The sequence below is a fragment of the Caenorhabditis elegans genome, chromosome IV, assembly GCF_000002985.6.
Source record: "Caenorhabditis elegans chromosome IV".
Classification (NCBI taxonomy): Eukaryota; Metazoa; Nematoda; class Chromadorea; order Rhabditida; family Rhabditidae; genus Caenorhabditis; species Caenorhabditis elegans.
In genome coordinates, this window is record NC_003282.8 from 13771338 (window position 1) to 13799150 (window position 27813).

A 27813-nucleotide genomic window follows, 5' to 3' on the forward strand; every position below is an offset into this window, starting at 1 on the left:
ACGTGCATAAAATATAGCTTAAACCACGGGAATTTCGAAATATTTTGAAAAGTATAAATTTCATTGCGATTTACAAATTTATACTGTTTCATACTTTCCATATCAAAAATCTATAAATTAGTATGTTTAGTGACCAGATTTTAAAGAGATTCTTAGAAGATTCTCTGGTTGCAAATTTAATTATCTTGTCATCGCAACCGAATATCAAACTATTAATCATATCTTTAAGGAAACCAAATTTTTTGGAAAAAATGTCAATTTAGTAAAATTTCAACTGAAACTTTTGAAAACTCCGAAAAATTATGGGTTATTTAGTTTTAATGTGTAATCTGAAATAATGTGTATGCTGGATTGTTGAAAATAAAAAGAAACAAAAGTTTTAGAACGTATAGCTTAAACCAATTGGAATTTCAAAACATTTTAAAAAATATAACATTCATTGCGATTTACAAATTTATACTGTTTCATACTTTCTATTTCAACACTCTGTAAACCTCGCTGAGCAGTAATCTTCATTCTTTTTATTTCTGTTTAAACTAAAATTTTTAAATACATATAGCTGGAGTTAGGAAATAATATGAAAAAAATATTTCAATGCGATTTAGAAACTTATACTGTTTCATACTTTCTATTTCAAACTTCACAAATTTCAATGAGCAGTGATTTTAATTCTATCAGAAATCTAGTAGACATATGTTGCCAAATTATTAGGGTGTTCGATAAGTTTTTTCGTTTTTTCTCAGTTTTGAATTTTTCTCAAATATTCTTTTGTGATTACATAGTAGATAGTGAGCAATGAGAAATTTATAAATACCAGCCAGTTCCGGCAATTTCCAGACTGCACCATCTGCCTTCGAGTGGTCGAGAAGAAAAAATTATTTTTTCGATTTTTTTGGTTTTAGGTTTGAATGGAAATGTTAGTGTTTCATGCAGTTGGAAAACTTTTGTATAACGCAGATTAAAAATATCAGGCAACGAAAAGCACTCCTTGATATCTTAAAATTTGAAAAAGTAGCTAAAATTAGTTGCAAAAATTGCAATTTTCTCTTCAGATTGGTATATCTTAGACTGCATGACAGATTACCAATTATGAATAACTACAGAAATGTTAAACATTTCAAAATAAACAAATTATATGTTGACAACTTTTTGGTATCTTTTACCGTTTAAAGGTTACGAAGCCTGCCAACTCGAACTTTTCAGAGTTCTTAAAATTGGACGTTTGTCTGAAAATCTCGATTTCTAGCAAATCTATCAAAAAGTTTATAACTACAAAAATAATAATCAATTATTTTTACACATTTTTAAAGTTGGTCATTTTATATAAACTTTGATGACATCAGAGTTATCGCCCCTACAAAAGAAACACCGAAAATTTTGATAATTTAATGGAAAAAATTCAATTGAAAACAGAGGAAAAAATATTTTCTATGGAACATAATTAAAATGCTTGTATTATGGAAATATCATAAAAATCAAAAAAAAAACACAATTTCCTTACAAGATATCCATTCTTCAACGAATTTCGTTCATTTTTCCATAAAATTATCAAAATTTTAGATTTTTCTCTAGAAGGGGCGATAACTCTGTTGTTATCAAAGATATCTTAAAATGACCAACTACAAAAATGTGTAAAAATAATTGGTGATTGTTTTTGTTGTTATGAACTTTTTGATAGATTTGCTAGAAATCAAGATATTCAGACAAACGTCCAATTTTAAGAACTCTGAAAAGTTCGAGTTGGCAGGCTTCTCCGATGTGTAACTTTTAAACGGTAAAAGATACCAACATATAATTTGTTCATTTAGAAATGCTTAACATTTTTGTAGTTATTCATAAATAGAGATGAGAAATAGAGAAGAAAATAGATGTCACGCAGTCCAAGATATACCCCTCTGAAGGAAAAAGTGTATTTTTTGCGACTAATTTTCGCTACTTTTTTCAAATTTTAAGATATCAAGGAATGCTTTTCGTTGGCTGATATTTTTAATCTGCGTTATACTAAAATTTTCCAACTGCATGGAACACTAACATTTCCATTCAAACCTAAAACCAAACAAATCGAAAAATTATTTTTTCTTCTCGACCACTCGAAGGCAGATGGTGCAGTCTGGAGGTTGCCGAAACTGGCTGGTATTTATAAATTTTTCATTACTCACTAACTACTATGAAATCACAAAAAAATATTTGAGAAAAATTCAAAACTGAGAAAAAACGAAAAGACTTATCGAACACCCTAATAAATCCTGACAAATTGAATATCGCAAAAAAAAATCAAATTTCAAAGTATTCTTCATATATTTTCCAAATAAAATAAGTATTTATATCAGAAATGAGATGCAATGTGTGTGAGAGAGAGAGAGAGAAAATGTTCGTTTAAATGGTTCCAGAGCCTTCTAGATCATTGATATCCACGTGGAAGTGGACGAGATCGGTACGAGCATAGAATTCCTCATCAGTTCCGTAGGGTTGAGTGGTTGATGGTTGTTGGGATGGAGTTGGTGAGGATGTGCTCATTGGAGATGCAGTTGTTGTTGTTGTTGAAACAGCTTGTCTTTTTTGACGGACTGGCTGAAACGGTAATTTTGTGATTAGTTGAATTTTCAGCCAAAAGAGCTTCCCCAACTTACCATACTAGTAGATGATCCTTGATTCATTGGAATAGTGGAAGCTTGTGCTCCATTTCCAGTTGGCGTCATGGATGAAGCCGAGGAAGAAGCCGAGGAGGCAGGCGGAGTTGAAGAACGGGATGACACAAGATATCCTGGCAGAGCCGAGTTGATTGCAGACTTCAGGCTTTGAGCCATTTGTGAGTTCACGTCGGTGACTGAATGTTTACATATCATAATCAAAACTCAAAGCACAAGCATTTTTGCAGCAGCTGCGGGTTTGTTAGTTTGGTCTCAGCGAGTAGGTTGCAGGGATTTTTAAAAATCAAACTACTCTGTTGGTTGGTTTTAGGGCATTTTCCCTATCAGTATTGCACCTCTAGTTCTACTTTGACTCCTTATATCTCGCTTCCCGTTTGTCCTACTCAAAAATTGTGAACTAACAAAATTTTTGTTGAATCTTTTTCTATCGATTTGTAGTTGATTATTGTTTGATATCTCTCAAATGAACAGAGTTATGACCTTTCAAAGTTAAGACAATTCTCAACTCACAATTATCAATTGCTCCGAGACCTTCCAAAGAGTTGTTAGAATAAGTGAGACTAAGATTATGAAGATATTGAATATTGTCGTAGTTGAGACCAACTACCGGTGCCGATTGAATATTAGCGAACAATGCGAACACGATGAATCCCAACATTTTATGATGAGAAGAGTTAGCTACTCTATGGTACAACGACTCCGGTGGGGCTCTTTTTATACGGCGGGGACTTCTTTCGTACTTTTTTGTTTGTTGTCACCTCGGAATTTCAATGTGTGCCAACTTGTAAGTACTACACACCAGCACCTCCTCCCGTCTCTTAGAGGTGATGGTGAGCAAAAACCGATGTCAACAAAAATTTTTGGGAATTTTTTTTTTCTTCTTCGTTTTGGAGCAAGAGTGCACAAAGTTTGTATGTAGCATACGGTTTGCAAACCATTCCGCGTGAAGCCTGTACGTGTTTGAAAGAAGAATGAAAGGGTAAGAATCAATTGGAATGAAAAAAAGGTTACTTGATCAATTGTTTTTTGTTGGAAATTGGAAGAAAAAAGTATTGAATTTCCATGTTTGATGCTCAAACAATCTGTGCTTAAAATAGATATTTAGTGAAACATGTAGAAACATCACATTTCGCATGTTATTTGCTACGTGGCCGTGAAAATGAGAAAATTAGGCCACCAGTTATTTTTCAGGCCGTCATGTCACACAGTGAAAGGCTGATTTGAAGGAACAATTTCTTAAAATTCAACGAGTTGATTGTTTTGAACCTGTAAGAAAAAAGTTATACACAACCAGAAACAGTATTTTTTTTGCCAAAAATATGATTTCTTTTTTGGTTTTTCAGGTCATAAAGACAAAAAAATGAAGATTTTTTTTTGCTTTTTCAAGAAATTATTTTAATTTTTCTTTTTTTTTCGGTACAAAATCCAGTAAATTATATATTTTTAGGTTTTTTTGCCAAAAATGAAGTTTTTTTTTGTTTTTTTGGACGAAAAAGACAAAAACAAATGTTTTCTGACATGGGAACATTAGAAGCCAGAATGCGATTTTTTTTTTGGTATTTTGAAGAAATCAAACAAAAAAATTTTGAAGAACTTTTTTTTTTATCTAGTTTTTTGTTTTGGGTCTAAATTCCAAACTAAAAATTCTTTTATTTTTTTTGACAGCCCTGAAACCTCTCAAAAACCTTAATTTTCGAAAATAACCAAAAACTAATTTTACAAAAGACTTTCTTCGCGGCGAAACCCATCCGATAAGTTCCATGCGCCTTTAATTTTCAGCAAATTGCATAATATCCACGCAGCAGTCTTGTTTTCCTTTTAAACACTCAAAAATGAATGCACACAGCACCCAATCACATATCGTATCACGTAGTGCCAGGCTGTCCCGGTTCGATCTACAAAAAACGCGGGAATTTTTTGCCCAAAAATATGTGACGTCAGCACGTGTTCTTATCTATACGAAATCAGTTGAGAAGTCTGTGTCTCTTCTCCCGCATTTTTTGTAGATCTACGTAGATCAAGCCGAAATGAAATTTCTGCAATAAAAAACTCTTCGCGGCGAGACCCATCCGATAAGTTCCATGCGCCTTTATTTTTCAGAAAATTGCATAATATCCACGTTGCACGTTAAAGGAACATACTATCTTCCTCGGTGGGTCTCGTCACGATTCTTGTAATTTTGGATAATGATCATGATGTTCTTAGCTTGTGAGGACTGTAACTTTGAGCTCCGCAAACTATAATAACTTGCTCCTATGCTCATATTTCAAAGCTCGAGAGCTCAAAGAATTCCACTCTATGAACCCAAGCTCACGTGCCACAAGGATGTTACATTCTGATATTTGGTCTGTAAATTCTCAAACATCCTAGAAAAAATTTTTTTTCGCGTTTTTTTGTGTCTGGCTGGCTTCTGACGTGTTCGCGTTCAAATATGTATTGTGTCAAACACTCAAACACAAGAAATATGCCGTTTACACACACAGAGAGGGCTCGGTCAATACAAGCAAAATATAAGTAAAATTCGACGTAAATTTCCGAGTTTTGGTCTTCTACTCTGTAAATTTGCCATTTCATTTTTTTTCCTCTTTCAATAAATTGCGGGGGTGAAGACAGGTGTCAAACAAAAATGAATTCCATTTTTCAAACAAGTTGTGCACTGCAACCAGTTAATGTAATCGGTCATTGGTCCAAACACTCATGAAAGCAAATAAAAAATTCCGATTTGATGATCATAGATTCCGAATTTCTAAGGCATGCTTGCCCAAAGTTCACATTCCTCGGATCAACCAAACCACAGAAATATTTCGGAATTTTTCGTGAAAAGTCACGTGAAATCCAGCGACTTTTTTGCAAAGTGTTCCTTTCACCATTTCTCAAAAAATGAACTCTACAGCGAACTCGGGACTGCAAACTGTTGTCCGTGGAGAAGGGTATTTGTATGTTTTTCGATTTTTAAATTCAGGTATTAGTTGGTTCCTTTTAGGCTGGCCCATTTGTTCTTCGTGGTTCCAGTCATTGTGCTCCAGGTTCAGTACATCATGAGTGTTATCCGGCGGAGAAGACTGAAGAAGCAATTCCGAGCGGTTATCAGGAATAATGATCGATCTCCAGCCAATCCAGATGGCATTAGTGATAAATCTGATTAATTTTTGTTTTTTTTTTCCGATAAATTATTTTTTAATTTGCATTCGTTTTTTAATAGTCTTTTAAATCTTGATTAATTCAGAATAACTGTTTAATCTTTTTTAATTGAAATATTGACAAAATTATAAATTTCCGGCAATCCAGATGGAATCAGTGGAAAATTCGCTTAACTTCGTTTATCAAAGAAAAATCTTGAATTTTGTTTCAGTTCTTTAAATTTTTCATGTTTTTCATGTCAAACATAAATTTTCATTCGGCTAATGAATGCTAAAAAAGTCAATTTCATTATATTGTTGGAGAAAACGCGACTTTTAATGTATTTTCATATTAAAAGAACCGATCGAAAGTTGTGAAAAACTTATTAAAAGAAGAAATGGAAAGAAAAAAGCTAAATAACAATGAAATTTCATTTATACTCTCAATTTTTAATCAAAATTCTGAAAATTTTACTTATTTCTCACTGAAAACTCTGAAAACACTGAAAAATTGCCGAAATTCTGTCGAAAAATGTGTGAAATTGTAAAACATAAACAGGGCGCGCAACGACACTCCGCTCCAATCACGGGTCTCGCAACGAAAAAGTGTGCGCCTTTGAATGAATTGAGGGAATATTTCTACTAGCCTAAAATTTTTTTCACGTTTTTTACCGTAAAGTAGCGTGTTTTTGCCGGTTTTTCCGTTGTTTTTGATAAATTATAATTAAAATTTTGATTTTTAACGTTATTTTTGCAGGGTACATCTTAATCTACTCATAAATCATGGTAAGTTTTGAAATATTCATATTTTTAACTTGAAAACTAATATTTAAATTTTTTAGGGTATTGATATCAACCACAAGCACGATCGCGTCGCCCGCAGAACGGCACCAAAGAGTGAGAACCCTTACCTCCGTCTTCTGTCCAAGGTAACACTTAGTTTTTGTTGCTCTGTTTAAAAATTAATTTTAAGCTCTACGCTTTCCTCGCTAGACGCACTGGAGAGAAGTTCAACGCCATCGTCTTGAAGAGACTCCGCATGTCCCGTCGTAACCGTCAGCCACTCTCGCTCGCCAAGCTTGCCCGCGCCGTCCAGAAGGCTGGAAACGAGAACAAGACTGTTGTCACCCTCTCGACTGTCACCGATGATGCCCGTCTCTACACTGTCCCAAAGATCTCCGTAAGCATTTCTTTTACCGTTAAAATTGTAAAAATTATTCTTGGTTTTTATGAAACCAGTTTAGTACTGAAATAATACGAAAACATCGGAGTAACTCCGGAATTCTTCAAAATTCGTCTCATTTTCAATTAATTTAATTTAGGTCGCCGCTCTTCACGTCACCGAAGGAGCCCGCGCCAGAATCCTTGCTGCCGGAGGAGAAATCATCACCCTCGACCAGCTCGCCCTCAAGTCGCCAAAGGGAGAAAACACCGTCTTCCTCCAGGTATTTCACAATTTTTCTATTATCTTTATTTATTTTTGTACATTTTCAGGGACCACGATCTGCTCGTGAAGCCGAGAAGCACTTCGGACCAGCTCCAGGAGTCCCACACTCCCACACCAAGCCATACGTCAGATCAAAGGGACGCAAGTTCGAGCGCGCCCGCGGACGCAGAGCTTCCAGAGCCTACAAGAACTAAGTTGTTGTTATTTTGTTCCCATGATTGTTTTCGAATCATGCCGAATAAAAATGTGTCAATATTTAATGTTTTTGTGTTGAATGGATTTGATTGATATCAGGTGTTTCAAACCTTGCAGATAATGGAAAAATGTTACTTATTTTGAAAAGGGTTAAGTGGTGGCGGAACTTTTGGTCTTCATATATTGGAAGGAAGGAACAATAACGATACACTTATCGCCGACCTTCGAGATTGAAAAAGTTGTCTCCTTACATGGTTTCAATGTTCATTGCGCTTAGAAAACGTCGAAATATTCCGATTCCCAGCCTTTTGCCGTTCTTTTTGGCCTCCTAACAAAACGGCAGACAATGGTTGCCATCTGCATAAAAATAGGAGAGCGAGAGAGAAAAAGAGTGCACATCATGTTGTTGGCGTATACGTGGAAAACGCGTGTATCGTCTCACCAGTGCAACAAATCCCCCATTTTTGGTCTTTTTGCAATTCAATTTTCAAATATTTGTTCTAATCTGTTGCTGCTGCAGCAAAAGCTCGTAACTGTTCTCACTCCTCGTAAAACTATGAAATTTCCACGAGTTATTACTTTTCAGAGCATGGGTTTGAGCCGATACTTAAGCAGGCGTCATCACTGGGTAATACAATATTGCGGGCTTCTTCTATTTCTTTATTTAATTTATTCCTACGTTGCCACCTCGAATGACGGACCAAATTTACATGAGGATATTCCAGTTTTTCAGGGTCGTAAGTTGAAAATTGCCGCTCGAAGTCTGAAATTTAGTATAAAAATATTTCAGAGGGAAAAGATCGTGCAAATCCCAATCCACCAGCAGCTCTAGGTGATGAAGCCCTTGATCCTTTTGAAAAATATCGCGGTCATGAGAAAATTGTAAGAATTTTAAGATTAAAAAACCCTTAAATAATGAATTTAATATCAGAAATGGGAAGACGAAGCTGCTTACGAGAAGGAAAAACGTCGAGAAGGCCCAGGAGAATGGGGAAAACCAGTGAAACTTCCAGAAGATAAGGAAGTTGAGAAAGAAGCGGTAAATTTCGTTAAAAATTGAGTTTTTTCCCTGAAATCCAGACATTTTTCAGCTTTCCCTGTACAAAGCCAACGGCTACAATGCCTACATCTCAGATATGATCTCATTGAATCGATCTATAAAAGATATTCGTCATAAAGAATGCAAAAATATGATGTATTCTGCCAAACTTCCCACTGTTTCCGTCATTTTTCCATTCCACGAAGAAGTAAATTTATTTTTCATTTATAAGGTTTTTTTGACAAAAAACAATTAAATTTTTGAATTTCAGCACAACTCAACACTTCTTCGATCTGTGTATTCTGTCATCAATAGATCACCCCCTGAACTTTTGAAAGAAATCATTTTGGTCGATGATTTCAGTGAGAAGCCGGCTCTTCGACAGCCGTTGGAAGATTTTTTGAAAAAGAATAAGATTGATCATATTGTCAAGGTTTTACGGACGAAGTGAGCGCAAATTTATATGAATTTAAATTTGCAAGAAGCAGCACCGCACAGAAATAGAGGCGGGGTGTAGTTTTGCAACCCTGCGGCACGGTTTTTCCTGCTTTTGCTTTATTGTAGATTTTTTGCAAAAAATCCGATTTTACTCTTTTTTTGCCTGAAAATGATATTCTCATAAGTGGTGAGGGTATTTTATGCCTCACAATTTTATGAGAAACATTTTCATTTGAAAAAATGAGTATATAACAAGTAAAATCGAAAATTTCTTTTTAAAAAACCAGCAGAAGAAAAGGAAAAACCGTGCCACAGAGTTGCAAAATTACGCTCCGCCTCGTTTTCTGTGCAGTGCTGATTTCTGCAGAATAAATGGAGGGGCCAAAAAATGCAGTTTCGCAACCGCCGCACGCTTTTTGTGCAACATTGGCGCGTTTCTTTTTTCGCTAAAAACGCGAAAAATTGCGACATTTACATTTCCGCCCACTGAAAACATTTCCCTCCTGTTTTGTCGAGGCCTCGAAATTTATATGAATTTAAAGCTAAATATAATTTTTTCAGAAAACGCGAAGGTCTGATTCGTGGTCGCCAACTTGGAGCACAAGATGCCACCGGTGAAATCTTAATCTTCCTTGATGCTCACTCAGAAGCCAACTATAACTGGCTTCCACCACTTTTGGATCCAATTGCAGAAGACTATCGAACTGTAGTCTGTCCATTTGTAGATGTGATCGATTGTGAAACTTATGAGGTCCGGCCACAAGATGAAGGGGCACGTGGATCATTTGATTGGGCATTCAACTACAAACGACTTCCCCTGACGAAAAAAGATCGCGAAAGCCCAACAAAACCATTCAATTCACCAGTGATGGCTGGTGGTTACTTTGCAATTTCTGCCAAATGGTTCTGGGAACTTGGAGGATACGATGAGGGGCTGGATATTTGGGGTGGAGAGCAATATGAGTTGAGCTTCAAGGTTTGGCAGTGTCATGGACGGATGGTTGATGCTCCGTGCTCTCGTGTTGCTCACATCTACAGATGCAAGTATGCTCCATTCAAGAACGCTGGAATGGGAGATTTTGTGTCGAGGAATTATAAACGAGTTGCCGAAGTTTGGATGGATGATTATAAGGAGACACTTTACAAACATCGCCCCGGAGTTGGAAACGCAGATGCCGGAGATTTGAAGCTTATGAAAGGAATCAGAGAGAAGCTTCAGTGCAAATCATTTGATTGGTTCATGAAAGAAATCGCATTTGATCAGGACAAATACTATCCAGCAGTCGAACCGAAAGCTTCTGCCGAAGGAGAAATTAGAAATGTCGGCACAAACTTTTGTATTGATACTCAATTCAAAGAACAAAATCAACGATTCGGACTTCGAAAATGCACATCTGATGATAAGGATGGTGGCGGGGAGCAGGATTTGAGATTGACGAGATGGCATGATATCCGACCGAAGGGACGGAAAATCTGCTTTGATTGCTCAACGAGTGTCGATAAGGCTCCTGTTATTCTTTTTGATTGGTAAGGGGAACATCTCTGAAATTATGATTATTATTGGCCAATTCCATCGTTGGGCCTCGTTAGGTATGTGGCGGGAAAACCGGAAATTCAAATGTTTTCACAATTTTCGTGCTGTTTATTACATTGCCAAATACTCAACGAGACCTATCTATGAGGGGCGGAACGTATTCCATTCACCGTGGAGCGCATTTTCAGCAGAAAAAAACTATTTTTCCGCGTCTCCATAATAACAATAATTTCAGTCACTCAATGAAAGGAAACCAACTGTTCAAATACCGGGTGGCTCAGAAGCAAATCTACCATCCAATTTCCGGTCAATGTCTGACGGCAGACGAGAATGGCAAAGGATTTTTGCACATGAAAAAGTGTGATAGTTCATCTGATCTCCAAAAATGGGCATGGCAAACTGTGGATAACGAACTGCTCGAAACACGGCAAGCCAACGAGGCGAAAGAGCAGGAATGAAGATTGTACAAATATATGATAGTTTTTATTGCATTTTTAATTATTTTAATTTAATCATTTTAACCTAGAAATCACGGGGATACCTTTCAAAAAGCTGTTTTCACTTTCCAAAGAGTCGAAGTATTACATTTGGTTGTTTTTTTCTTGCATTTTTCCGATGAAAATTTTAAAAAAAAATAATATTTATGTACTCAAAATATAAGGAATGTGTAAATATCAAATATTCAAATTTCGCCATGAAACAGATCTCCAATGTCTCGTCCCAGCTTCAGAACTGTTGTATTTTGAAGGTTACACAGGATGGCCACACAAACACCGGAAGATGTATTTACAAGAAGCACTGAAGAAGCTCCGACAGCTGCTCCGGTGTGGTAGAAGAATGAAGAGTTGGAGCTGAAATTATTACGAATTAATATAGAAATGCAATTTCGGAAGTGCTTACATATTTCCATCAATTGATTTCAGATCTTTTCCGTCCACTAGAAACCATCCGAGGCCTGTCGAAGTTTTCGAGTCAACTGGGACTTGCTTTTCCAGGAATTTTCGAATAGTTTCTCGTTGTAGCAGACAATTCTTGGAATCCGACAGAATACTGTGAAGGATGGCGTTGGCGATGATCAGAAGATCGGTGGTGTTGGAGATGATTCCACCGCCGGCGAATTTGTTGGAGCAGTCAACTTCCGGACAGTTTTCCAGAATGTTTTTCGAATTTCGCTGGTAGTAGCTGAAGTTTTAAATAATTTTGGTTTAAAGAATCATTTAAAATTTTAAAAACCTTACCTAGCCCTTCCCGGAACAATTTTCTCTTTTGTATCCAGTTGTGTATTTCTCATTCCTAGATCCGAAAATAATTGATTTGCAAGCTGTCTATATGTTTTTCCTGAACATTTTTCAAGAACAGCACCGGCAAGTGTCAATCCGTATGTGGTGTAGGAGAATTTGGAGCCAGGTTTTTCCACAAGGTCGTCATTTTTGAAAATGGCAAGGGCGTCGAGCGAGGAATTGTATGGCTTGTTCGAGAGAAATTCGGGGGTTTCTGTGTTGTTGTTGGATGGATCTTCGTGTGTTTCGGATTTTTTCTGAAAAAAATACTTATTTTTTAATAGTATGTGGTTAAGGAATTTGAAATGAATTCCAAAATATTAAAATTCAATGAAAGTTACCGTACTTTCTAAAGGCACATTGGTGAAAAAGCACAAATGCTCAAATTCGCTTCGAGACCCGCTAGGGTTCAAAATACTGTGCGCCTTTACTACAGTATGTTTTTTGTTTTTTTTTTCTAATTTTTATTATTATTTTTATGAATTTTTAATGTTTTGCGCGAATTCAAGGATTTTTTTATTGGGTTTTGTATAGAAAATAATCTAAAAACTAGTAATTAATATAATTTTCTCATCAAACAACTGTTTCTATTGATTTTTTCTAAGTTTTCCATCGATTTTTATTTATTTATCAGTGTTCTCTGCTAAACTCGCCAGCTAAAGCATCAAAAACCTTGGCCTTGGCCGAAAAACTTCTCGGCCATGAACATGTGATGGTGTCTTGTGTGCGCCCACTACTTCTCCATTCTTCTTTTTGTTATCGCCGAGAAAAGTGATCTCTGCTTTAATTCTAAATGTTTTTTTCTGGAATTCCCTATTTTTATGCACAAAAATATTGCCTTTCGTTGCTAAAAATCCATGATTTAACGTATTTCTACTTTTATATTAATTTTATTTTTTAAATATAATAAATTAATTCCAGACAAATCACAGAAATGTCGCTTCAAATCAGTTCAGCCGCGAAAACACTCCTGCACAAGTTTGCGTTGCCAGCGGCAACTTCAGTTGCTCAGTATCACGAGAAGGTAGGTTTTAAATCATTTTCAGGCGTTAAAAAATCAATAAATTACACATTATTTTCAGGTTATCGATCACTACGAGAACCCGCGAAATGTCGGATCACTTGACAAGAACGATCCAAGCGTCGGAACAGGAATCGTCGGCGCTCCAGCTTGTGGAGATGTCATGAAATTGCAGATTCGAGTGAGTTTTTTCACATTTTCCGGGGAAAAAATTATTATATTTTAAAGCTAAAAACATTTCCAGGTCGACGATAACGGAAAAATCATCGAAGCCAAATTCAAAACATTCGGATGTGGAAGTGCAATTGCCTCATCTTCCCTGGCAACCGAATGGATTAACGGAAAAACTATCGATTACGCGTCGAAAATTAAAAATGACGAAATTGCCAAAGAATTGTGTCTTCCACCAGTCAAACTTCACTGTTCAAGTGAGCTTTTTTCCCTATTTTTCTCGATTTTTTTCGCAACTAAAAATGTTTCAGTGCTCGCCCAAGACGCCATTCAAGCCGCTTTGAAGGATTATCAGAAGAAGCAGACTAAGAAGGCCTAAGCCTGAAGAATGTGTAATAGACAATTTGTTTTCGTTATAGAAATCGCTATATATAAAAGAGCTTTTTTGTCACCTTTTCAGTTGCATAATGACGAATTCCAGCGGAATGCGACAGAAGCTGTCTCATTGTGATTTTGACGTCTTCGTTTTTGAACTTTTTCGCCGGGAATTCAGGAAGATATTTCTGAAAAAATTAATTTCAGATTTTCCCTTCCGTTTTAAGTTGCAAACCCGAATATCCTCATCAAGATCTAATGTTCCATTTTCAACGCACTGTGCTGCCAACGTGGCAGTTATCGGCTTACTGATGCTCGCAATTCGCATCACAGAATCTCCTGTACATTTTGCAAAACTTTCGAGATTTGCATACCCAAATCCACTTTTCCAAACCATTTTTCCATCCAGCGAAACTGCAATCGAAAGGCCTGGAATACCTTGAATAGCCTGAAAATAATGTCGAATTGGAGAAAGTTATTACACAGACTTGGAATTTAGAGATTTTTCCGCAATTACCTGGTCTCGACACGACAAATTTTTGTTAAATATGAGAAGGTGTGCGCCTTTAAAGAATACTGTAATTTCAAATTCTCATTTCTGTGGAATTTCAATGGATTTTTCACGATTTGTCAAAATATGAGTGTTCTTACTGTTTTTTACAGAAAAAATCGGGGTTTTTCCGATAAAAATATAATTATTTAGTAAAAAACAGGAAAAACACCTATATTTTAAAAAATCGTGAGAAAAATTCCACGGAAACGAGAATTTCAAAAGTGACAGTACTCTTTTAAAGGCGCACACCCTTTCGCATTAAACAAAGTGTCGCGTCGAGACCCGGCACCGTATTTTTGGTACAAAAATCGCAAAATTTCGAGTTCCCAACCAACCATCGTCGTCTCCACTAGCTCCTTGGCTTTTTTGATTTTCAGCAAATTTTCAGATTTTTCGCTTTCCCTCCGGAAAACTGTGGCTCCCAATGGAACAGCAACAGCGGTGGCACCAAGAAGCATCTTTGGACAGGAAGTGTACCATGACATGCTGGAAATTTTTTTTAATTTTTCCAAGCTCTGCGAGCTAGTGACAAATATTCCAAAGATGAAGCAACAAATGGTTCTAGGTGGCAAAAAATAACTTGAAAAATTAAATTTTTATTTTATGTAACAAGCAAAAAAAAAGAAAAAATTAAGCAATCGACGGAGATGGCGGCTCAATTACTTCGATGAGAGCACTGGCTTCCTCGGCTTCGATGAAAGCGTTCTGAAATAAAATAAATGACTATTACGAAAACTATGAAACATCCCAAAACCTTCACTAAATTACACAAAATATTAGAAGAAGCGTCGTCAGTGGCCTGAAGAAGATGGAGTTGGTATCGTGTAGTTGTGCTTTTTTCGACGAAGACTATGTTGGTTCTGAAATTGTTATTAAAATTACGGTCTCAGGTCTCGAAGCGAACGGAATTTTTTCTTGGTGATTTTCATCTAATTCATAATTAACCAATCGCACCTTCCAAATCCATCGGCATACGTCGTCAAAAGTATCAGCTCGATCAGTGGAATCCTCAGTTTCACTAATCGTGTTCTTCTCGAAGAAATCCGAAGTCCGTGCTTGGTGACCTCCATGTAAACCTTAAAATTCAAAGTTTTAATTATATTTCAACAAAAAACGGGATCTTCTGCGATTTTACACCAAAATTACGGTTTTGGGTCTCATCGCGACAAATTTTTGTTAACTATAAAAAAAATGGTGTGCGCCTTTAAAGACTACTGTAATTTGAAACTTTGTGAGTTTTCACTGATTTTCCAACGATTAATAACTGTTTTCTTGTAAAATATATTTTTTTATCGAAAAACAAAACAAAAAGAAAATCGATACAACAACAAGAATTACACGTTACAGTATTTACTCTTTAAAGGCACACAACCCTTTGCAAATAACTGTGTCGTGTCGAGACCGACAAAAATTCTGCGTTTGTGTAATATTCCCAACCTCCTCATGAGAATCCCCGTTGTTTTTCGGTAATTTCCCTAAAAGTTGGCTATTTTCCAAGTGCTCAACAATTTTTTCCTCGAGAGATCGACTGCAAGACGTTCCATTTTGAATTAGAGAATTTATCTGGAAAATTAAATGTTTTTTTTCTGAAGAAAACCTAGTAAACTTTAAAAAATTCCTTACCTCTTGAACTGCCACGTATAATGCTGAAATTTTCGGGTCTGTCATTTTTTTTTTTGAAAAATGTTCAAGCGAGTTTCTGGCGTCATAATGTTTGCGGAGGACTCCCAACTGATAAAAACCTTCCCCATTTGAAGTGCTGGCGGTGGCCTAGAAATCTCAATGAAATAAGCAGAGTTTTATTTTCAAGTAAAGGACAAGAAAAAATCAATAAAAAAGATTTTATCGTTGAGCGGGTGGGGTGTTCGTCACACTTGAACCAGTAGTCTCGTCGGCGATTAGTTGACTGTTGAAACGAAAAGCATGAGGAGTTGCAATTGTCGAATTTTGGAAATTAAGAGTTGTATTGTCACGGAATGGGGTGCGCTGAAATTTGAACAAATTAAAATATTTTTTTGAGTTGAAACAGTTCGGAAAAATGCTCAAAAATTGTGTGAAAATTGGAAATTGCCGGAAAAATCGATAATGTAGCTCATTTCGTAGAACTTCTACTAACCGAGTTCAAATTAGCTCCATATGGAGTGTGGGGTCCAAGAACAGGCTTGAATGATGGTGTAAGCCTATTTGTTAGTCCGGTCTGAAGCCCGGGAAGCCCAGAAGGAGCTGGACTAAACCGTTGGGCTCGGTAATGGGCAATTTTTTCTTTAAGATTCTCATTCTCCATGCTCAGCTTCTCAAAACTATCCATATTCTCGGCGGCCTTTAATTTCTCGTTCTCCAGCTCCTTCCTCAAGATTCCAATAGTTTCAGTGAGACTCTCAACCATCGAATCTTTTTCCTTCAAATCAGCTTCCAGCTCTCCTAGTTTTCTCATATCCAGACTTTGTTGATTCTGTTGTTGGGAGTTTCGCTTCAACAGCTGATCGGCCTTCTCCAGGTTCCGTTGAGCCGTGCCAAGTTCTGCTCGAAGCTTCCCAATTTCTTTCTGATGAGCCACATTTCGTTTCTGAAGCTGATCCACTTTTCCTTGTTCTTCTCTCAACATATTTCCAACAATCTCCAGCTCCTCCTGATTTTCTTCCAATTGCTTTTGCAGCGACTCCGTGTCTTGTTTCAAATCAGCCACTTCATCTTCTTTATCCTCAACTAATAATCGAATATTCTCTCTTTCCTCTTTCACCAGCTCCACCTCATCTTCCAGCTCTTTAAACTTTTCTGACATTTCTTCGAATTCCTCCTTCACACCAGACAGTTTTTCAACTTGTTTTTCCAAATCTCCACATTTCTGCCGTAGGCTTGCTAGCTCATCTGCAGATTTATAAAAAGTGGAGAGTTTCACTGCTTGACTGGAACAAATTTTCAGAAGATGTGAAATTAAATGATCTCCGCGGACTGCGTGAAGCTTGATGGAAAAGATTTTTCCTTTCGAAATAGGAGTCTTCGAGAATAGCTCAAATCTGGAAGAAAATAAAAAATTAAATTTCAATATTAGGTAATCTATTTCCCTTACGAGCAAAAATTCTTCTCGGCATCCAAAATAATATTGATTTCCGTCGGCTTTCCTGGATCAGCAATACTATGATAACCTGCTTTTTTCCGTGCATCAACCTCCCCATCTTCTTCCAAATTTTTCACAATATTTTTACATAACAAGTGTTGAATGATAACTTTCGGAAAAGCATCGAAATCCACTGTTAAATCGTGATCTCGAGCCAAAATCTGATATTTCTCGTTGTTCAACGTTTCCGAGAATAGAAATTCAAAATCATCGGAGCGGCTGATTTCGAATTTTAGCTCCTTTTCTCCACTGGTTTCGTTCCTTTGCTCTGATATTTTCAGCTTAACTTTTGTTTTGTATGCCCTGAAATTCTGTTACTTTTGAAAATCGTTTGCTCCCTTTTCTTACTTAAAATCCGGTTGATTTAGGCTCAACGGCTGTAGAAGTGAGGCGATGAGTGTTTGATCGAATAATGCAATTTTGCTAGTCATTTTTGTGGGAGAAAATCTGAAAAAAATTATGTTAAAAATAGGAAAAAACAGCAGAAAATGAAGAATAAAAAATTTGCGCAAAAACAATAAATTTGAGATGGCGCGCTCTATGGGACTACGGTGTGCGATTGCGGACTTGGCAATTGCGGACAAAACATTGTAAACTACGCCTAACAAAAAATCGCATTTTCTTTTTTTTTTCACAAACTAAAATTCCCCATTTCAGCCCATTTTCCGTCAAATTTTCACATTTTTGAAGATTTAATAAGGGAAAATAGAGAGTTTCCCGCATTTTCAATCATTTCTACAATCCTACGTCGTTTTTTTCTTGTGTGAGCCACTTATCCCGTTTTTTAACAATTTATCTCATTTTTCAGCTTTTTCAGCTTTTCCAGCAAATGAAGCGCATCCAGTCGGAGCTCTTTGCTCCTTATCGATTCTTGGGTGTGGTAACCGGTGATGTAAGCTTTTTTTCCGAATCTGAAGTGAAATTACTTATTTTTTCCAGGTCGCCCCGTCAATTCGTTCAACATTTGTCGCAAAAAAGTCGGCATTGTCAGTTTTGTGCCCAATTGATAATGTAATCATGCAATACAATGGAAAAAAGCTTCGTGCGATTGGAATGTCGGAACCTTTAAGCGATAAAGTGTCAGCAGTCGCGTCTTCTAGCACGTAAGCGGTTTAGAAAAATGCAAAAATAATTATATATCATTTCAGGAGCGTGTTCGCTGCTCACGGAACCAACATTACTTCTCTAGCATTCTGCAGAGATATCAAAGATTCCATCGACTTGGGCGCCAAGATCAAAATCATGACATTAATCGGAACTCAGCTGATCGCAGTTGATATTTCTTCTGGAATCCACGTCATTGATACATCAGAAGGAGGCCTTCAAATGAGCCTATTGATGGAAGGATCCGACGATTTTGAAATAACGGCAATCTGTCACCCATCCACGTATTTGAATAAAATCGTGGTCGGCAGTAGCACTGGTCGAATGAAAATTATCAATTTCCGAACTGGAAAAGTGATTCATGAGTTCCAGCGAAGTTTCGACTCGAGAATCACAATTATCGAGCAAACTACTGCCTTAGATGTGGTAGTTGTAGGGCTGGAAAATGGTGAAGTGATGCTTTTCAATGTGAAAATGGATAAGATCATCACATCGTTCCGACATGACGCAAAGATCACTAATGTCGCTTTTCGGTGGGTTGTGTTTTAAATTGAAAAATATTATTTAAAAAAATTATTTCCAATATTTTCAGTGACGACGGCGAATCAACAATGGTAACTGCCGATAAGAACGGAACAATGGCTGTGTGGGATCTCGAGAAGCAGGAATTAATCGGAAAAATCACGGGAATTCACTCTGACGAGATTAATTGTCTCTATTTTGTTCCAGGGGAGCCTATCATGGTAATTTCCTGTTAAAGGTGGAGTGCGCCCAGTGGGAAAATTGCTTCAAAACACGCCTATGGGGTCACAATGACCGAATATCATGATAAAAAATTCAAAAAATTTTTCCTGATTTTATATGATTTTTTGAAATTTGAAAAAATCTCAGTTTTCTCCTAATTCCTATTTGAATTTCCGCCAATTGGAATCGTTCGATGGAGCGCACTTGCCTTATTTTTATCAATTTATTTTATTTTTTCTCATTATTTCACTGATTTTCTCCATTATTTGTGTATATATTTATCGGAAAGAGAAGTAAAAAAGCAAGATTAATGCAAAATGTTTGTTTAAAAGTGATTAAAAATGCGTAAAACTGTAAAATTATGATTTCCGACGACAACAACAAGATTTTTTAAAAAACACTTTGCATTTATCGTGAATTTTTCTCTCTTTTTCCGAAAAAAATACACAAATAATAAAGAAAATCAGCCGAAAAATGAGAAAAAAATAAAATAAATTAATAAAAATAATGCAAGTGTGCTCCATCGAACCATTACAATTGGCGGAAATTCAAATAGGAAATAGGGGGAAAACTGAGATTTTTTCAATTTTCAAAAAATCATGTAAAATCAGGAAAAATTTTTTGAATTTTTTTATCATGATATTCGGTCATTGTGACCCCATAGGCATGTTTTGAAGAAATTTCCCCACTGGGCGCACTCCACCTTTAAATTCCGAAGAAAAGGTTAAAATTCAATTTTTTCCAGCTCTCCGCTTCACTGGATAACTCTCTGCGTCTCTGGATTTTCGACAGTGCAGATGGAATGCCACGTGAACTTGTCCGCCTGGAAGGACACTCGAAACCATGTGCCAGTATCAAATTTGTTGGAAAAGATCACGTTTTGTCGGCCGGAAAAGATGGATCCATTCGAAAATACGATGTTTCTTCGTTGACAATGAGACAGAAGCTTGGCACAGTTGGACAGGGTGTTAAATTGAATAAAGAAGTTCAAAATGTAGCTGAAATGGCGTTTGGATGGCAACGAGAAGCTGCATGGAATAATGTGTTTTGCAGACAAGTGTACGGGAAACGCTTACTTAATATGTGCCAAAAAGAACGAAATTCCCGGAAAATTGACTCAATTTTGGCTAAAATCTCCAATTTTGTCAACTTTTCCGGTTGGAAATTACCTTTTTTTTCGATTTACACCTTTATTGCATTTTTTTATCGTTTATCTCACATTTTTGGTTTATTAGGGTACACTCAAAGGTGGAGTAGAGTCAAAAATCAACCGTAATGACAATTATAACTGTTAAAAAGTTAAAAAAAAATATATATATAGTCACAGTATCTTTCGGCTAATTTCCTTTAAATAACGAAAATTGACCGAAAGTAACTGTAAATATATTTATTTTTTAAAAGTTTTTTACAGTTATAATTGTCATTATGTTTGATTTTTGATTGTACTCCATTTAAATGCATCTTAAATAGCGAAATAACGTGATAAAAACTATCAAACAATAGCAATAAAGGAAAATAAAATTCAATAAAAATTTAATTTCCGGCTGTTGTGACACGGAAAAGTAGGCAAAATCTGAGATTTTAGGTGAACTTAAGCCATTTTTAAAGGTTGAGTACCGAAATCTGAGAAATATTTTTTAAATGACTTCAAATTTTCCCCGGCTTCGGAATATCTAAATGAAAAAATTCAAAAAAATTTTCCTGATTTTATATTTCAACTTGAAATCGCATTGCGTCCCCATGAAATTTTTCAAACGCCGAATTTTCGCGCCAGAGACGCCATGTGTCGATTTACGAGATTTGTGTAGATTTTCGAAATTTTTTAATATTTATCAGATGCTGATTTCCGTTTTTCAACGAGTTTCCTTCATTTTCGTCGGTTTTTGCCAAAGTTTTTTTGAAAATGTGTGTTTTTTTTTAAGTCAATTAAACATTGTATTATCAAAAAACTAATAAAATTTTCGATTTCCGTCGAGTTGTGACCTAAAAATTGGAAATTTTGTTAGTTTTTTGATAATATAATGGTTAATTGACTTAAAAAACACATTTTCAAAAAAAAAACTTAACAAAAACCGACGAAAATTAAGGAAACTCGTTGAAAAACAGAAATCAGCATCTGATAAAAATTGAAAATCTCGTAAATATACACAAATCCCGTAAAACGACACATGACGTCTCTGGCGTGAAAATTCGGAGTTTGAAAAATCCCATGGGTGTAGAAGCGATTTCAAGCTGAAATATAAAATCAGCGCAATTTTTTGAATTTTTTGAATTTAGATATTCGGAATCAGGGGAAAATTTGGAGTAATTTAAAAATATTTCTCTTTTATGATTTCGATACTCAACTTTAAAGGAATTTTTCAAAAGTTTCATTTTAAAAAATTATTTATTTGAGCAATTTTTGAGCACACTTTTAGTCTCCACAAGCAAAAACCTCCTATATATTTCCAGCTTCTAATGTTTCCTTCCTATTCCAGAAATGACACAAAAATCACCACATGGCAAACGAGAAACAACACCTCTGGAGCATTTACACTGGAGCATGATCGTTTCAAGAAAAAAGTGGATTTTATTGATGCAAATGCGACTGCTCTCTGCGTATCACCTTGTGGAAATTTCGTATTTATTGGATATTCTACAGGTCATATCGATCAATTTAATGCTCAAAGTGGCCGCCACGTTCATTCATTTACTGCTTCCACCACTGTGAAAAAGAGCAAGAAGTCTAAGAATCCACGAAAAGGTCCCACTAAAACCAACGGCGATATTCACAACGACACTCCGGCTGCCGATTCTCCGATTACATCGCTTTCCGTAGATCAACGTGGAAAAGAGCTAATGAGCACTGATGCTCAAGGTCATATTCTGTTCTGGTCTCTTTCAACGAAGGCTATCAATGCGAAAATGTTCAAAAAAGATGTTAGATTGGGAATTTGTGCACCGTGCCCGTCGAATAGTTTAGTGGCGTTGGTGGCGATTGCTGAGAATGGGAAAGAAAGTGTGATTCTAGTGGATACAGTGTGTCATCGAGTTGCTAGAGCATTTGAGACTGTTGGCAATAAGGTAGGTTGCCGTGAAAAAAAGTTCGATTTTTTCAGGAAAAAAACAAAAAATTCAGGTTTTCCGGAAAATCGAAAAAAAAATCAGAAAAGCACGATGATATTGCATTTTTTAATCAATTTTTTTTAAAAGTTGTTTAAAAAACATTTAAAAACGCTATATATTCCTTTTTTCCCATTTTAACCGGGAAAAAAAAATTTTTATTTTGATTAAAAAACCAAAAAAAGAAAATAAACAGTTTTAAAACTAGTTTTGGCAAAAAAAAAACTCAAAAAAATAACTAATCTTTGCTAGAAAAGCCCGCTTTTCCAACAAAAAAAAAAGATTTTTCCAGCAAAAAAAACCATATTTCGCCAAAAAATGTTTAATAAAATCCATTTTTGGAAAATAAACCAAAAAAATTAATTCTTTGCCATAATGAACCAGAAAATATATTTTTCCCAAAAAAATTATTTAAAAAACCCCAAAAAAAAAAATTTTTTACAAAAAAAATCAGTTTTCCCCAACAAAAAACCATAAAATGGTTCTATTTTTGCTTTTAAGCAACCTAAACAAATTTTTTTTTAACCGTAAAAATCGTAAAAACCAAAAAAACATTTTTGCCAAAATAAATGTCCAAAAACCCAAAGAAAATCTGTTTTTATTTTAAAAAAAAACCCGAAAAGATTTAAAAACCAGAAAAAATATAGAAAAAATAACACAAAAAGCCCCATTTTCCCTTTTAAAAAATCCAATTTTGCCATAAAGACCCAAAAAAATTAATTTTTGTCCAAAAATCTATTTTTTGCAAAAAAAAAATCCGAAAACCCATATTTCGCTAAATAATGTTTAAAAAAAAATCCATTTTTGGAAAAAAAAACCAAAAAAAACCCCATTTTTTCCCGAATAATCCATTTTTGACATAAAAAACCAAAAAAAAAATAGTTTTTCGCAAAAAATGTTTCAAAAATCCATTTTTCACAAAAAAAAGAAACCAAAAAAACCCTTCATTTTTCCCAAATAATCCTTTTTTAACATAAAGAACCAACAAAACAAATATATTTTTCCAAAAAAATCCATTTTTTGAGCCAAAAATAACTTCAAAAATCCTTTTTTTTTCAAAAAAAAATCCAATTTTTCAATACAAACCAAAACATCTATTTTTGAAAAAAAACCAAAAACCCACACTTTTTCAACAATTAAAATTTTTCAGGTCAACGCGATGACATTCTCATCAGACGGAAAATGGCTTCTAGTCGCTGACAATGATTCTTATATCCGTGTCTTTGATGTTGCCACTTCTCAACTAATCGATGTACTTCTCTTCTCAAAACCATGCATTTCAATGTCCTACAATGAAACAGGCCAATACTTGGCTACAGTTCATGAAGGAGAACGGGCCGTCTATACATGGGCCAACAAGGTTCTATTCGTAGCTCACATCAATATTCGAGCACATCCAGCTGACTACTTACCATCTTGGAGCATGATTTCTACGGAAGAGGGCGGGACTTGTGATATTGACGATGATGAGGATGATTTGACGACGCTTATGGATCAAGATATTAAAGCGATGAAAGAATTGCAAATTGATGAGAATCTTGTTACATTCTCAGGACTTCCATCATCTCGTTGGGCTAATCTTCCAGATTTGGCACTTATTAAAGAGCGAAATAAGCCAACTGATGCTGTTAAAAAGATCAAACAAGCTCCATTCTTTCTGTCGGCGTCTGCCACTTTGGATGGATTTGAATTTGAAACTGAGAATATTGGAGACGAAATGGACGGAGATTCCAGATATATTACATCGAAGAGGAATTTGTTGGAGTTGGAGAGCTCATTTACTACTCTGCTCAGAAAGTTAGTAGTTTCTGGAAGCTCTCGGGCTTCTCAGCTCCCAAATGTTAGATTTTTCCCAGAGTTTGACCTTAAAAGCGTCGGTGTACTCCACGTGGAAAAATGGATTTTACAGTTTTTGTTTGAAATTTGTATTTTTTCAGCCGAATCGAAATAATTTTCTTATTTATATTATTTTTGTCCAGCTGAACATTTCAAATCGTCGTTTTCCATTTTTTTTTGGCAAAAAATGGAGATTTGCAACTTCCACAGCCCGAATCGCTCAGTCCACTGAAGCGCACTTGCACTTTCTAATTTTTCAGTGTTGTTTTTGAAAAAATGGAAAAAAAGTGTTTTTTTTTTCAAAATTTGCAGAAAATGATTTTTGCGGTTGGAACAATATGAAAAAAACTTTTTAACCAGCATTTTTCAACAAATTTTGAGAAAAAACGCTATTTTTCGCCAATTTTCGAATTTTTTTCCACTTTTTCTAGAAAAAAACAAGCAAAAAAGAAAAAATTAGCATTCAAAAATCAGAAAAGAGCAAGTGCGCTCCAGTGGACTGAGCCATTTCGGCTGTGGAAGTTGCAGGCCTATCAAGCTTGATGATCAGAAAAATCCAGCATTTTAGGCTAAAACTGTAAAATCCTCTTCTCCACGAGGAGTACACAAAAGTTAAAATTTGTAAAAGAATGGAAGAGCTCAGAGAGCCCGTGAAAACTGATAATCCATTTTTCTCAACAAATTAATTTTTTTTCAGCGCCAAAACCCGAGATCATCTTCTTGACGCCTTCAAAACTCTTCAAAATATGAGTCTATCGGCTATCGATTTCCAAATTCGGACTCTGAATCCGAAAACGATTCCGATTTTCTTTAGAATGTTGTTGGAGGTTCTCAAAACAAAGACCAACTTTGAACTGGTTCAGGCCTACGCGGCCACGGCCACAAAAATCCATCGAACAATTATGTGGAATGCATCAGAAGGAGCATCGGAGCATGAAGAGCTCACAGAAGTTCTCGAAGAAATGGCTCAAGTACAAATGGAAAGTTGGAATGAGATGGAAAACCTATTTGTTGAGAATATGGCAGTTGTTCAGTGGATTAAAAATGCATTGCTTTGATTTTATTTTTTTTTGTTGGTTATAATATTGTTTTTTTTTCAATTGTTATTCGTTGTTCCTCAGTTTTTTTTGTTAGAAAATATTATGAAAATTGTTGTTTTTATTCATTTTTATTCAAGAAAAAAACAAATCTCAATTCATCTGCTTCACATGCCCATGAAGCTGTGGATGATACATCAAAATATGAGTGGACATTTGATTTTCCGAATTTTCGTTCACTTTTCCTCCGTGCACAAGAACCCATCCTTTTGGCAGCTCTTTTCCATTTATATGAGTTGAGTGCTCTTTTGGAAGCTCTGTTGTTTCTAGATGCTGAAATTTGATTTTTTTTGCCTAGTTTTTCAGCAGCCACACGAATTTCTTCCATTCAAAAAACAATTTTTTTTAAGGCACACGCTGAATTTCTTGTTGGGTCTCACAACGATATTCTTCGGTATTTTGATTGATAATAGTTCCTAACATCACAAATTGGTTCATTTGATACAGAAAGTGAAATTGCTATGCGAAATTTTGCAGTTTTTTCACGAAAGTACTGTATGCGGTCTCGACGCGACCCATTTTTTTTAATACGAAAGTGTTTGCGCCTTTAAGGATACAATAGTTACCATCTAGAAGTTTTTTCCCGATTCTTCAAAATTGTATGTTATAGAAAAGTTGTTTCCACGTGGTTTACATATGCACTTTTATAAATCTTGAGAAGACTTATGAAAATTAAATTTTCAAAGACACACTTTTGCGAACTTGAAAAGTTGTGTCGAGACCCGATACCGTATTTCTGAAGCAAAATTGCTTTTTGAAAAGTTAATAAATTTACAGTTTCACATAAATCTCATAACATTGTAAATTCACTAAAAAAATACTAAAGGTCCCCGTTTAATTGCCCACCTCATTCTGCACAACTTGTTCATATCCACGTGGCAGTGGTACCATATCACAATCGATTTCTCCCTTCCCGCCACACGCAGTTTCTCGATAAAAAACAGAAGTTCCATGTGCCAAACAATGGAATTTCACGTGATCATGCACCAAAATATCACCCAGCTCCAGTGCTCTTCCCAGATGAGTTCGACATCCGGCGATGACGTAGACACCGAATTGTTGACACGTGTAACGGAGATTTCCGACGTCGAATTCCTCGCCCACTTTGTAGGAATGACCGTTTTTCTTGCAGACCTGGAAATTGAAATAAAATTTGAAATACTAACATCTTAAAAAATTCAATGTTTCAGGGAACATACTTTAAAACAATAAGTTGTGATTATTCAATTTGATGTACGTTCCAACCACTTCATCCACTTTCTAGTAATTTCGTGAAAGTCAAGGAACTTATGAAAACATAGTGAGACTGTTAATTTTTTAAAGTAAAAATAAAAATCTCCTTTTTATTTCATTTTTTAAATGTGTCAGTAAACTTACTTTGGGGTAGAATATTGTGATTATTCGATTGTACGGGTCTAGTATACGTTCCAAAATTTAAAGTTTCTAAAAGTTTCTAAAAAGTGAACAGAGGTTTTCTTTTATTTAATTGTTTTCTACGTAAATTGTTCAAATAAAAAATCAAGGAATATTTGAAAACTTCGTGAAACAGTAAACTTTAAAATTCCTCAAAAATTAGGAATACCTAGATTTTCTCACTTTTGGAAGTAGATCAAATATTGCATTGATACCATCTGGGTGATTTATTTCGAAATGATGAAGCTGGCTCGTCTTGTTAGTTGGAACTGAATGGCGCAAAGAGCACAACGTGATGAGGGATAGCAAAACTAGGAGCATTTCTCTTCTGAAAAGCATTGCATTTATTTTTGTAAAGAGTTGTTTTACAAAAATAATTGTAAAGGTTAAAAGAATTGGTTCCAGCCAGTCAATAAATAAAACTATTGAAATTTCTAAAATTTCACTGTTTCAACTTGCTGTTTTAACGTAATCTACGATATGAGAGACGCTGTGTTCGTAAGTCAGAGATCTTTTTTTTTTCAAGAAACAAACGTATAAAGTGATGACAGATAAAATCTTAGATCTTACATGTTTATAGAAACAGTGAAAAAATGATATCACTACCCTTTTTTTGCTATCAATCAACCTGAATAGTTGACTTTTGTTACGATGATTTCGACGGTCAAAAAGTGTTTTTGAGACAACAAATCTTTTTATAGGGGGAGTCATTAAACAATTTGAAGATTAGGAAGTTAGAAAAAACTATTTAAAAAGGGACTATAGACAATGGGGAAGTTGTTTGAAGACGCCAAAGTGGTCAAATATCAGTAAAATTTGAAATCGATTTTCGAAATTTTTTCTTTAACTAAACTATCTTTACCTTTAGCCGCACATCGAAGATTCACTGCGGCGACCAGGTAATTTAGATTTTTATATTTTAATTTCATGTTTTTAACGAACCACGTTATCTTGAGACATTTCACATTCTAGCATTATTTTGAGCTCAGCGCGGAAAATACTTGAATTTAGAGTACGGTAACAGTTTAAGTACTCCGAGAACCACAATTTTAGAGAGGTGTGGTCTTGTTGAAATACGGCTATTTTGAAATGATCTGAACAGGTTGTGATGAAGAGTATGAAGATGATTCTCTTTAGGCAGTTGAGTATTCTTATGGCTTTTACCGTAGGTGCTAGTACAGGCGCCACTTTTGTGTATCTTCAATGATGCTGAAGTTATTAATGTCTTACTAAGATTTCCATTTTCATTTCAGACATGTGAAAAATGTCTGAAATAGTGAATCCATTCGATTATATTCGAAATTGACTGCAGTTGTGAAAATGGCAGTTTTCAGGTAATTTCGGCGCAATTTTACGGGTTTTCTTTTTGTGCCATAAAAATACCAAAAGTCATCTGAAATAATAAAAACAAAAAAAAACAACGAAGGTGGGAAAACTATATAGAAATTTATTTTGATTGAAAAAATATTATTTTTGATACATATGTTGGATAAAATAAAATAAAAGATTACTGAAATTTGAGTTGAGTTGAGACAGTTGAGTTGAGAGAAGAAGTAAATGGGATCAATGACGTGGA

The 27813-nt window shown here is 35.4% G+C and overlaps 10 protein-coding genes and 15 non-coding genes across 29 annotated transcripts; 12 read left to right on the plus strand and 13 right to left on the minus strand.

Annotated features, from left to right (window-relative positions):
* The first annotated feature begins 130 nt into the window (after positions 1–130).
* On the plus strand, positions 131–151 carry 21ur-6776. The gene has a single exon (NR_057420.1).
* Positions 152–660: 509 nt separating this feature from the next.
* 21ur-774 lies at positions 661–681 on the plus strand. Its single transcript, NR_057421.1, has one exon.
* 21ur-13899 lies at positions 664–684 on the plus strand. Its single transcript, NR_057422.1, has one exon.
* Positions 685–1347: 663 nt separating this feature from the next.
* On the minus strand, positions 1348–1368 carry 21ur-12160. The gene has a single exon (NR_057423.1).
* Positions 1369–2136: 768 nt separating this feature from the next.
* Positions 2137–3341, minus strand: Y45F10D.2 (SEA domain-containing protein). The gene is made up of 3 exons (NM_070253.7): positions 3162–3341; positions 2631–2827; positions 2137–2571 (listed from the first exon to the last, which is right to left on the minus strand). The coding sequence occupies exons 1-3, from the start codon at positions 3307–3309 to the stop codon at positions 2377–2379; spliced, it is 540 nt and encodes a 179-aa protein (NP_502654.1). The 5' UTR covers positions 3310–3341; the 3' UTR covers positions 2137–2376.
* A 544-nt stretch (positions 3342–3885) lies between these two features.
* Positions 3886–3906, minus strand: 21ur-5894. The gene has a single exon (NR_057424.1).
* A 1171-nt stretch (positions 3907–5077) lies between these two features.
* Positions 5078–5836, plus strand: Y45F10D.16 (uncharacterized protein). The gene is made up of 2 exons (NM_001028302.3): positions 5078–5587; positions 5635–5836. The coding sequence occupies exons 1-2, from the start codon at positions 5532–5534 to the stop codon at positions 5795–5797; spliced, it is 219 nt and encodes a 72-aa protein (NP_001023473.1). The 5' UTR covers positions 5078–5531; the 3' UTR covers positions 5798–5836.
* A 691-nt stretch (positions 5837–6527) lies between these two features.
* Positions 6528–7472, plus strand: rpl-18 (Large ribosomal subunit protein eL18). The gene is made up of 5 exons (NM_070254.8): positions 6528–6556; positions 6613–6699; positions 6744–6950; positions 7093–7215; positions 7265–7472. Exons 1-5 carry the CDS (start codon positions 6554–6556, stop codon positions 7409–7411), a joined length of 567 nt encoding a protein of 188 aa, NP_502655.1. The 5' UTR covers positions 6528–6553; the 3' UTR covers positions 7412–7472.
* A 286-nt stretch (positions 7473–7758) lies between these two features.
* gly-10 lies at positions 7759–11059 on the plus strand (the record flags this gene model as incomplete). Of its 3 annotated transcripts, none has more annotated exons than NM_001047571.4 (7): positions 7759–8149; positions 8203–8294; positions 8344–8451; positions 8504–8659; positions 8723–8898; positions 9451–10416; positions 10659–11059. In NM_001047571.4, 7 exons carry the CDS (start codon positions 7759–7761, stop codon positions 10879–10881), a joined length of 2112 nt encoding a protein of 703 aa, NP_001041036.2. The 3 variants fall into 3 exon arrangements, with proteins under 3 accessions (NP_001041036.2, NP_001041037.1, NP_001293853.1); NM_001047572.4 differs by having other exon boundaries at positions 8002–8149; positions 10659–10881; NM_001306924.3 differs by lacking the exons at positions 7759–8149; positions 8203–8294; positions 8344–8451; positions 8504–8659; positions 8723–8898 and having other exon boundaries at positions 9758–10416; positions 10659–10881.
* Positions 11046–14308, minus strand: lact-9 (Beta-lactamase-related domain-containing protein; the record flags this gene model as incomplete). 2 transcript variants are annotated; one of them, NM_001047568.4, is made up of 6 exons in its annotated part: positions 11046–11274; positions 11324–11605; positions 11662–11960; positions 13348–13458; positions 13506–13718; positions 14159–14308. In NM_001047568.4, the coding sequence occupies 6 exons, from the start codon at positions 14306–14308 to the stop codon at positions 11106–11108; spliced, it is 1224 nt and encodes a 407-aa protein (NP_001041033.1). The 2 variants fall into 2 exon arrangements, with proteins under 2 accessions (NP_001041033.1, NP_001041034.1); NM_001047569.3 differs by lacking the exons at positions 13348–13458; positions 13506–13718; positions 14159–14308 and having other exon boundaries at positions 11106–11274; positions 11662–11714.
* On the plus strand, positions 12625–13343 carry iscu-1 (NIF system FeS cluster assembly NifU N-terminal domain-containing protein). Its single transcript, NM_070257.4, has 4 exons — positions 12625–12727; positions 12786–12905; positions 12969–13152; positions 13207–13343. The coding sequence occupies exons 1-4, from the start codon at positions 12638–12640 to the stop codon at positions 13272–13274; spliced, it is 462 nt and encodes a 153-aa protein (NP_502658.1). The 5' UTR covers positions 12625–12637; the 3' UTR covers positions 13275–13343.
* A 97-nt stretch (positions 14309–14405) lies between the features above and the next one.
* icap-1 (Integrin Cytoplasmic domain-Associated Protein homolog) lies at positions 14406–15497 on the minus strand (the record flags this gene model as incomplete). 2 transcript variants are annotated; one of them, NM_001268828.3, is made up of 5 exons in its annotated part: positions 14406–14528; positions 14578–14683; positions 14778–14899; positions 15261–15386; positions 15447–15497. In NM_001268828.3, 5 exons carry the CDS (start codon positions 15489–15491, stop codon positions 14454–14456), a joined length of 474 nt encoding a protein of 157 aa, NP_001255757.1. In that variant the 3' UTR covers positions 14406–14453. The 2 variants fall into 2 exon arrangements, with proteins under 2 accessions (NP_001255757.1, NP_001255758.1); NM_001268829.4 differs by lacking the exons at positions 15261–15386; positions 15447–15497 and having other exon boundaries at positions 14451–14528; positions 14778–14893.
* Positions 15498–15607: 110 nt separating this feature from the next.
* On the minus strand, positions 15608–17394 carry sas-6 (Spindle assembly abnormal protein 6). The gene is made up of 4 exons (NM_070259.6): positions 17290–17394; positions 16894–17244; positions 15940–16840; positions 15608–15809 (listed from the first exon to the last, which is right to left on the minus strand). The coding sequence occupies exons 1-4, from the start codon at positions 17370–17372 to the stop codon at positions 15666–15668; spliced, it is 1479 nt and encodes a 492-aa protein (NP_502660.1). The 5' UTR covers positions 17373–17394; the 3' UTR covers positions 15608–15665.
* A 349-nt stretch (positions 17395–17743) lies between these two features.
* On the plus strand, positions 17744–24887 carry Y45F10D.7 (Small-subunit processome Utp21 domain-containing protein). Its single transcript, NM_001383239.2, has 8 exons — positions 17744–17833; positions 17881–18044; positions 18090–18578; positions 18638–18788; positions 19535–19848; positions 21267–21852; positions 23042–23688; positions 24425–24887. The coding sequence occupies exons 1-8, from the start codon at positions 17771–17773 to the stop codon at positions 24783–24785; spliced, it is 2775 nt and encodes a 924-aa protein (NP_001369795.1). The 5' UTR covers positions 17744–17770; the 3' UTR covers positions 24786–24887.
* Positions 24874–26572, minus strand: Y45F10D.6 (Abnormal cell migration protein 18-like fibronectin type I domain-containing protein). Its single transcript, NM_070261.3, has 3 exons — positions 26421–26572; positions 25671–25958; positions 24874–25097 (listed from the first exon to the last, which is right to left on the minus strand). The coding sequence occupies exons 1-3, from the start codon at positions 26556–26558 to the stop codon at positions 24918–24920; spliced, it is 606 nt and encodes a 201-aa protein (NP_502662.2). The 5' UTR covers positions 26559–26572; the 3' UTR covers positions 24874–24917.
* 21ur-13659 lies at positions 25646–25666 on the plus strand. The gene has a single exon (NR_057425.1).
* Positions 26052–26072, plus strand: 21ur-9555. The gene has a single exon (NR_057426.1).
* On the minus strand, positions 26067–26087 carry 21ur-3312. Its single transcript, NR_057427.1, has one exon.
* Positions 26070–26090, minus strand: 21ur-15366. The gene has a single exon (NR_057428.1).
* 21ur-12835 lies at positions 26230–26250 on the plus strand. The gene has a single exon (NR_057429.1).
* On the minus strand, positions 26306–26326 carry 21ur-8715. The gene has a single exon (NR_057430.1).
* On the minus strand, positions 26420–26440 carry 21ur-13453. Its single transcript, NR_057431.1, has one exon.
* Positions 26573–26728: 156 nt separating the features above from the next.
* Positions 26729–26749, plus strand: 21ur-4251. Its single transcript, NR_057432.1, has one exon.
* An 8-nt stretch (positions 26750–26757) lies between these two features.
* On the minus strand, positions 26758–26778 carry 21ur-8346. Its single transcript, NR_057433.1, has one exon.
* A 667-nt stretch (positions 26779–27445) lies between these two features.
* On the minus strand, positions 27446–27466 carry 21ur-5171. The gene has a single exon (NR_057434.1).
* Between the last annotated feature and the right edge of the window lie 347 nt (positions 27467–27813).

Bases quoted from the DNA above. Each gene is read 5' to 3' on its own strand.
- Y45F10D.2 (NM_070253.7), bottom strand. From the start codon at position 3,309: ATGTTGGGATTCATCGTGTTCGCATTGTTCGCTAATATTCAATCGGCA. The intron at 2,828-3,161 runs GTGAGTTGAGAA...GTAAACATTCAG, and splicing joins TCTCGGAGCAATTGATAATT to TCACCGACGTGAACTCACAA. The intron at 2,572-2,630 runs GTAAGTTGGGGA...TTACCGTTTCAG, and splicing joins AAGGATCATCTACTAGTATG to CCAGTCCGTCAAAAAAGACA.
- Y45F10D.16 (NM_001028302.3), top strand. From the start codon at position 5,532: ATGAACTCTACAGCGAACTCGGGACTGCAAACTGTTGTCCGTGGAGAA. The intron at 5,588-5,634 runs GTATGTTTTTCG...GGTTCCTTTTAG, and splicing joins GTCCGTGGAGAAGGGTATTT to GCTGGCCCATTTGTTCTTCG.
- rpl-18 (NM_070254.8), top strand. The intron at 6,951-7,092 runs GTAAGCATTTCT...AATTTAATTTAG, and splicing joins ACACTGTCCCAAAGATCTCC to GTCGCCGCTCTTCACGTCAC. The intron at 7,216-7,264 runs GTATTTCACAAT...GTACATTTTCAG, and splicing joins AAAACACCGTCTTCCTCCAG to GGACCACGATCTGCTCGTGA.
- iscu-1 (NM_070257.4), top strand. From the start codon at position 12,638: ATGTCGCTTCAAATCAGTTCAGCCGCGAAAACACTCCTGCACAAGTTT. The intron at 12,906-12,968 runs GTGAGTTTTTTC...AAACATTTCCAG, and splicing joins TCATGAAATTGCAGATTCGA to GTCGACGATAACGGAAAAAT. The intron at 13,153-13,206 runs GTGAGCTTTTTT...AAAATGTTTCAG, and splicing joins AGTCAAACTTCACTGTTCAA to TGCTCGCCCAAGACGCCATT.
- sas-6 (NM_070259.6), bottom strand. From the start codon at position 17,372: ATGACTAGCAAAATTGCATTATTCGATCAAACACTCATCGCCTCACTT. The intron at 17,245-17,289 runs GTAAGAAAAGGG...ACAGAATTTCAG, and splicing joins CTAAATCAACCGGATTTTAA to GGCATACAAAACAAAAGTTA. The intron at 16,841-16,893 runs GTAAGGGAAATA...ATTTTCTTCCAG, and splicing joins GCCGAGAAGAATTTTTGCTC to ATTTGAGCTATTCTCGAAGA.
- Y45F10D.7 (NM_001383239.2), top strand. From the start codon at position 17,771: ATGAAGCGCATCCAGTCGGAGCTCTTTGCTCCTTATCGATTCTTGGGT. The intron at 18,045-18,089 runs GTAAGCGGTTTA...ATATCATTTCAG, and splicing joins GCAGTCGCGTCTTCTAGCAC to GAGCGTGTTCGCTGCTCACG. The intron at 18,789-19,534 runs GTAATTTCCTGT...AATTTTTTCCAG, and splicing joins TTCCAGGGGAGCCTATCATG to CTCTCCGCTTCACTGGATAA.
- Y45F10D.6 (NM_070261.3), bottom strand. From the start codon at position 26,558: ATGCTCCTAGTTTTGCTATCCCTCATCACGTTGTGCTCTTTGCGCCAT. The intron at 25,959-26,420 runs GTGAGAAAATCT...TTCAATTTCCAG, and splicing joins TATTTGATCTACTTCCAAAA to GTCTGCAAGAAAAACGGTCA. The intron at 25,098-25,670 runs GTGGGCAATTAA...ATCAAATTTCAG, and splicing joins AACAAGTTGTGCAGAATGAG to CATCTAGAAACAACAGAGCT.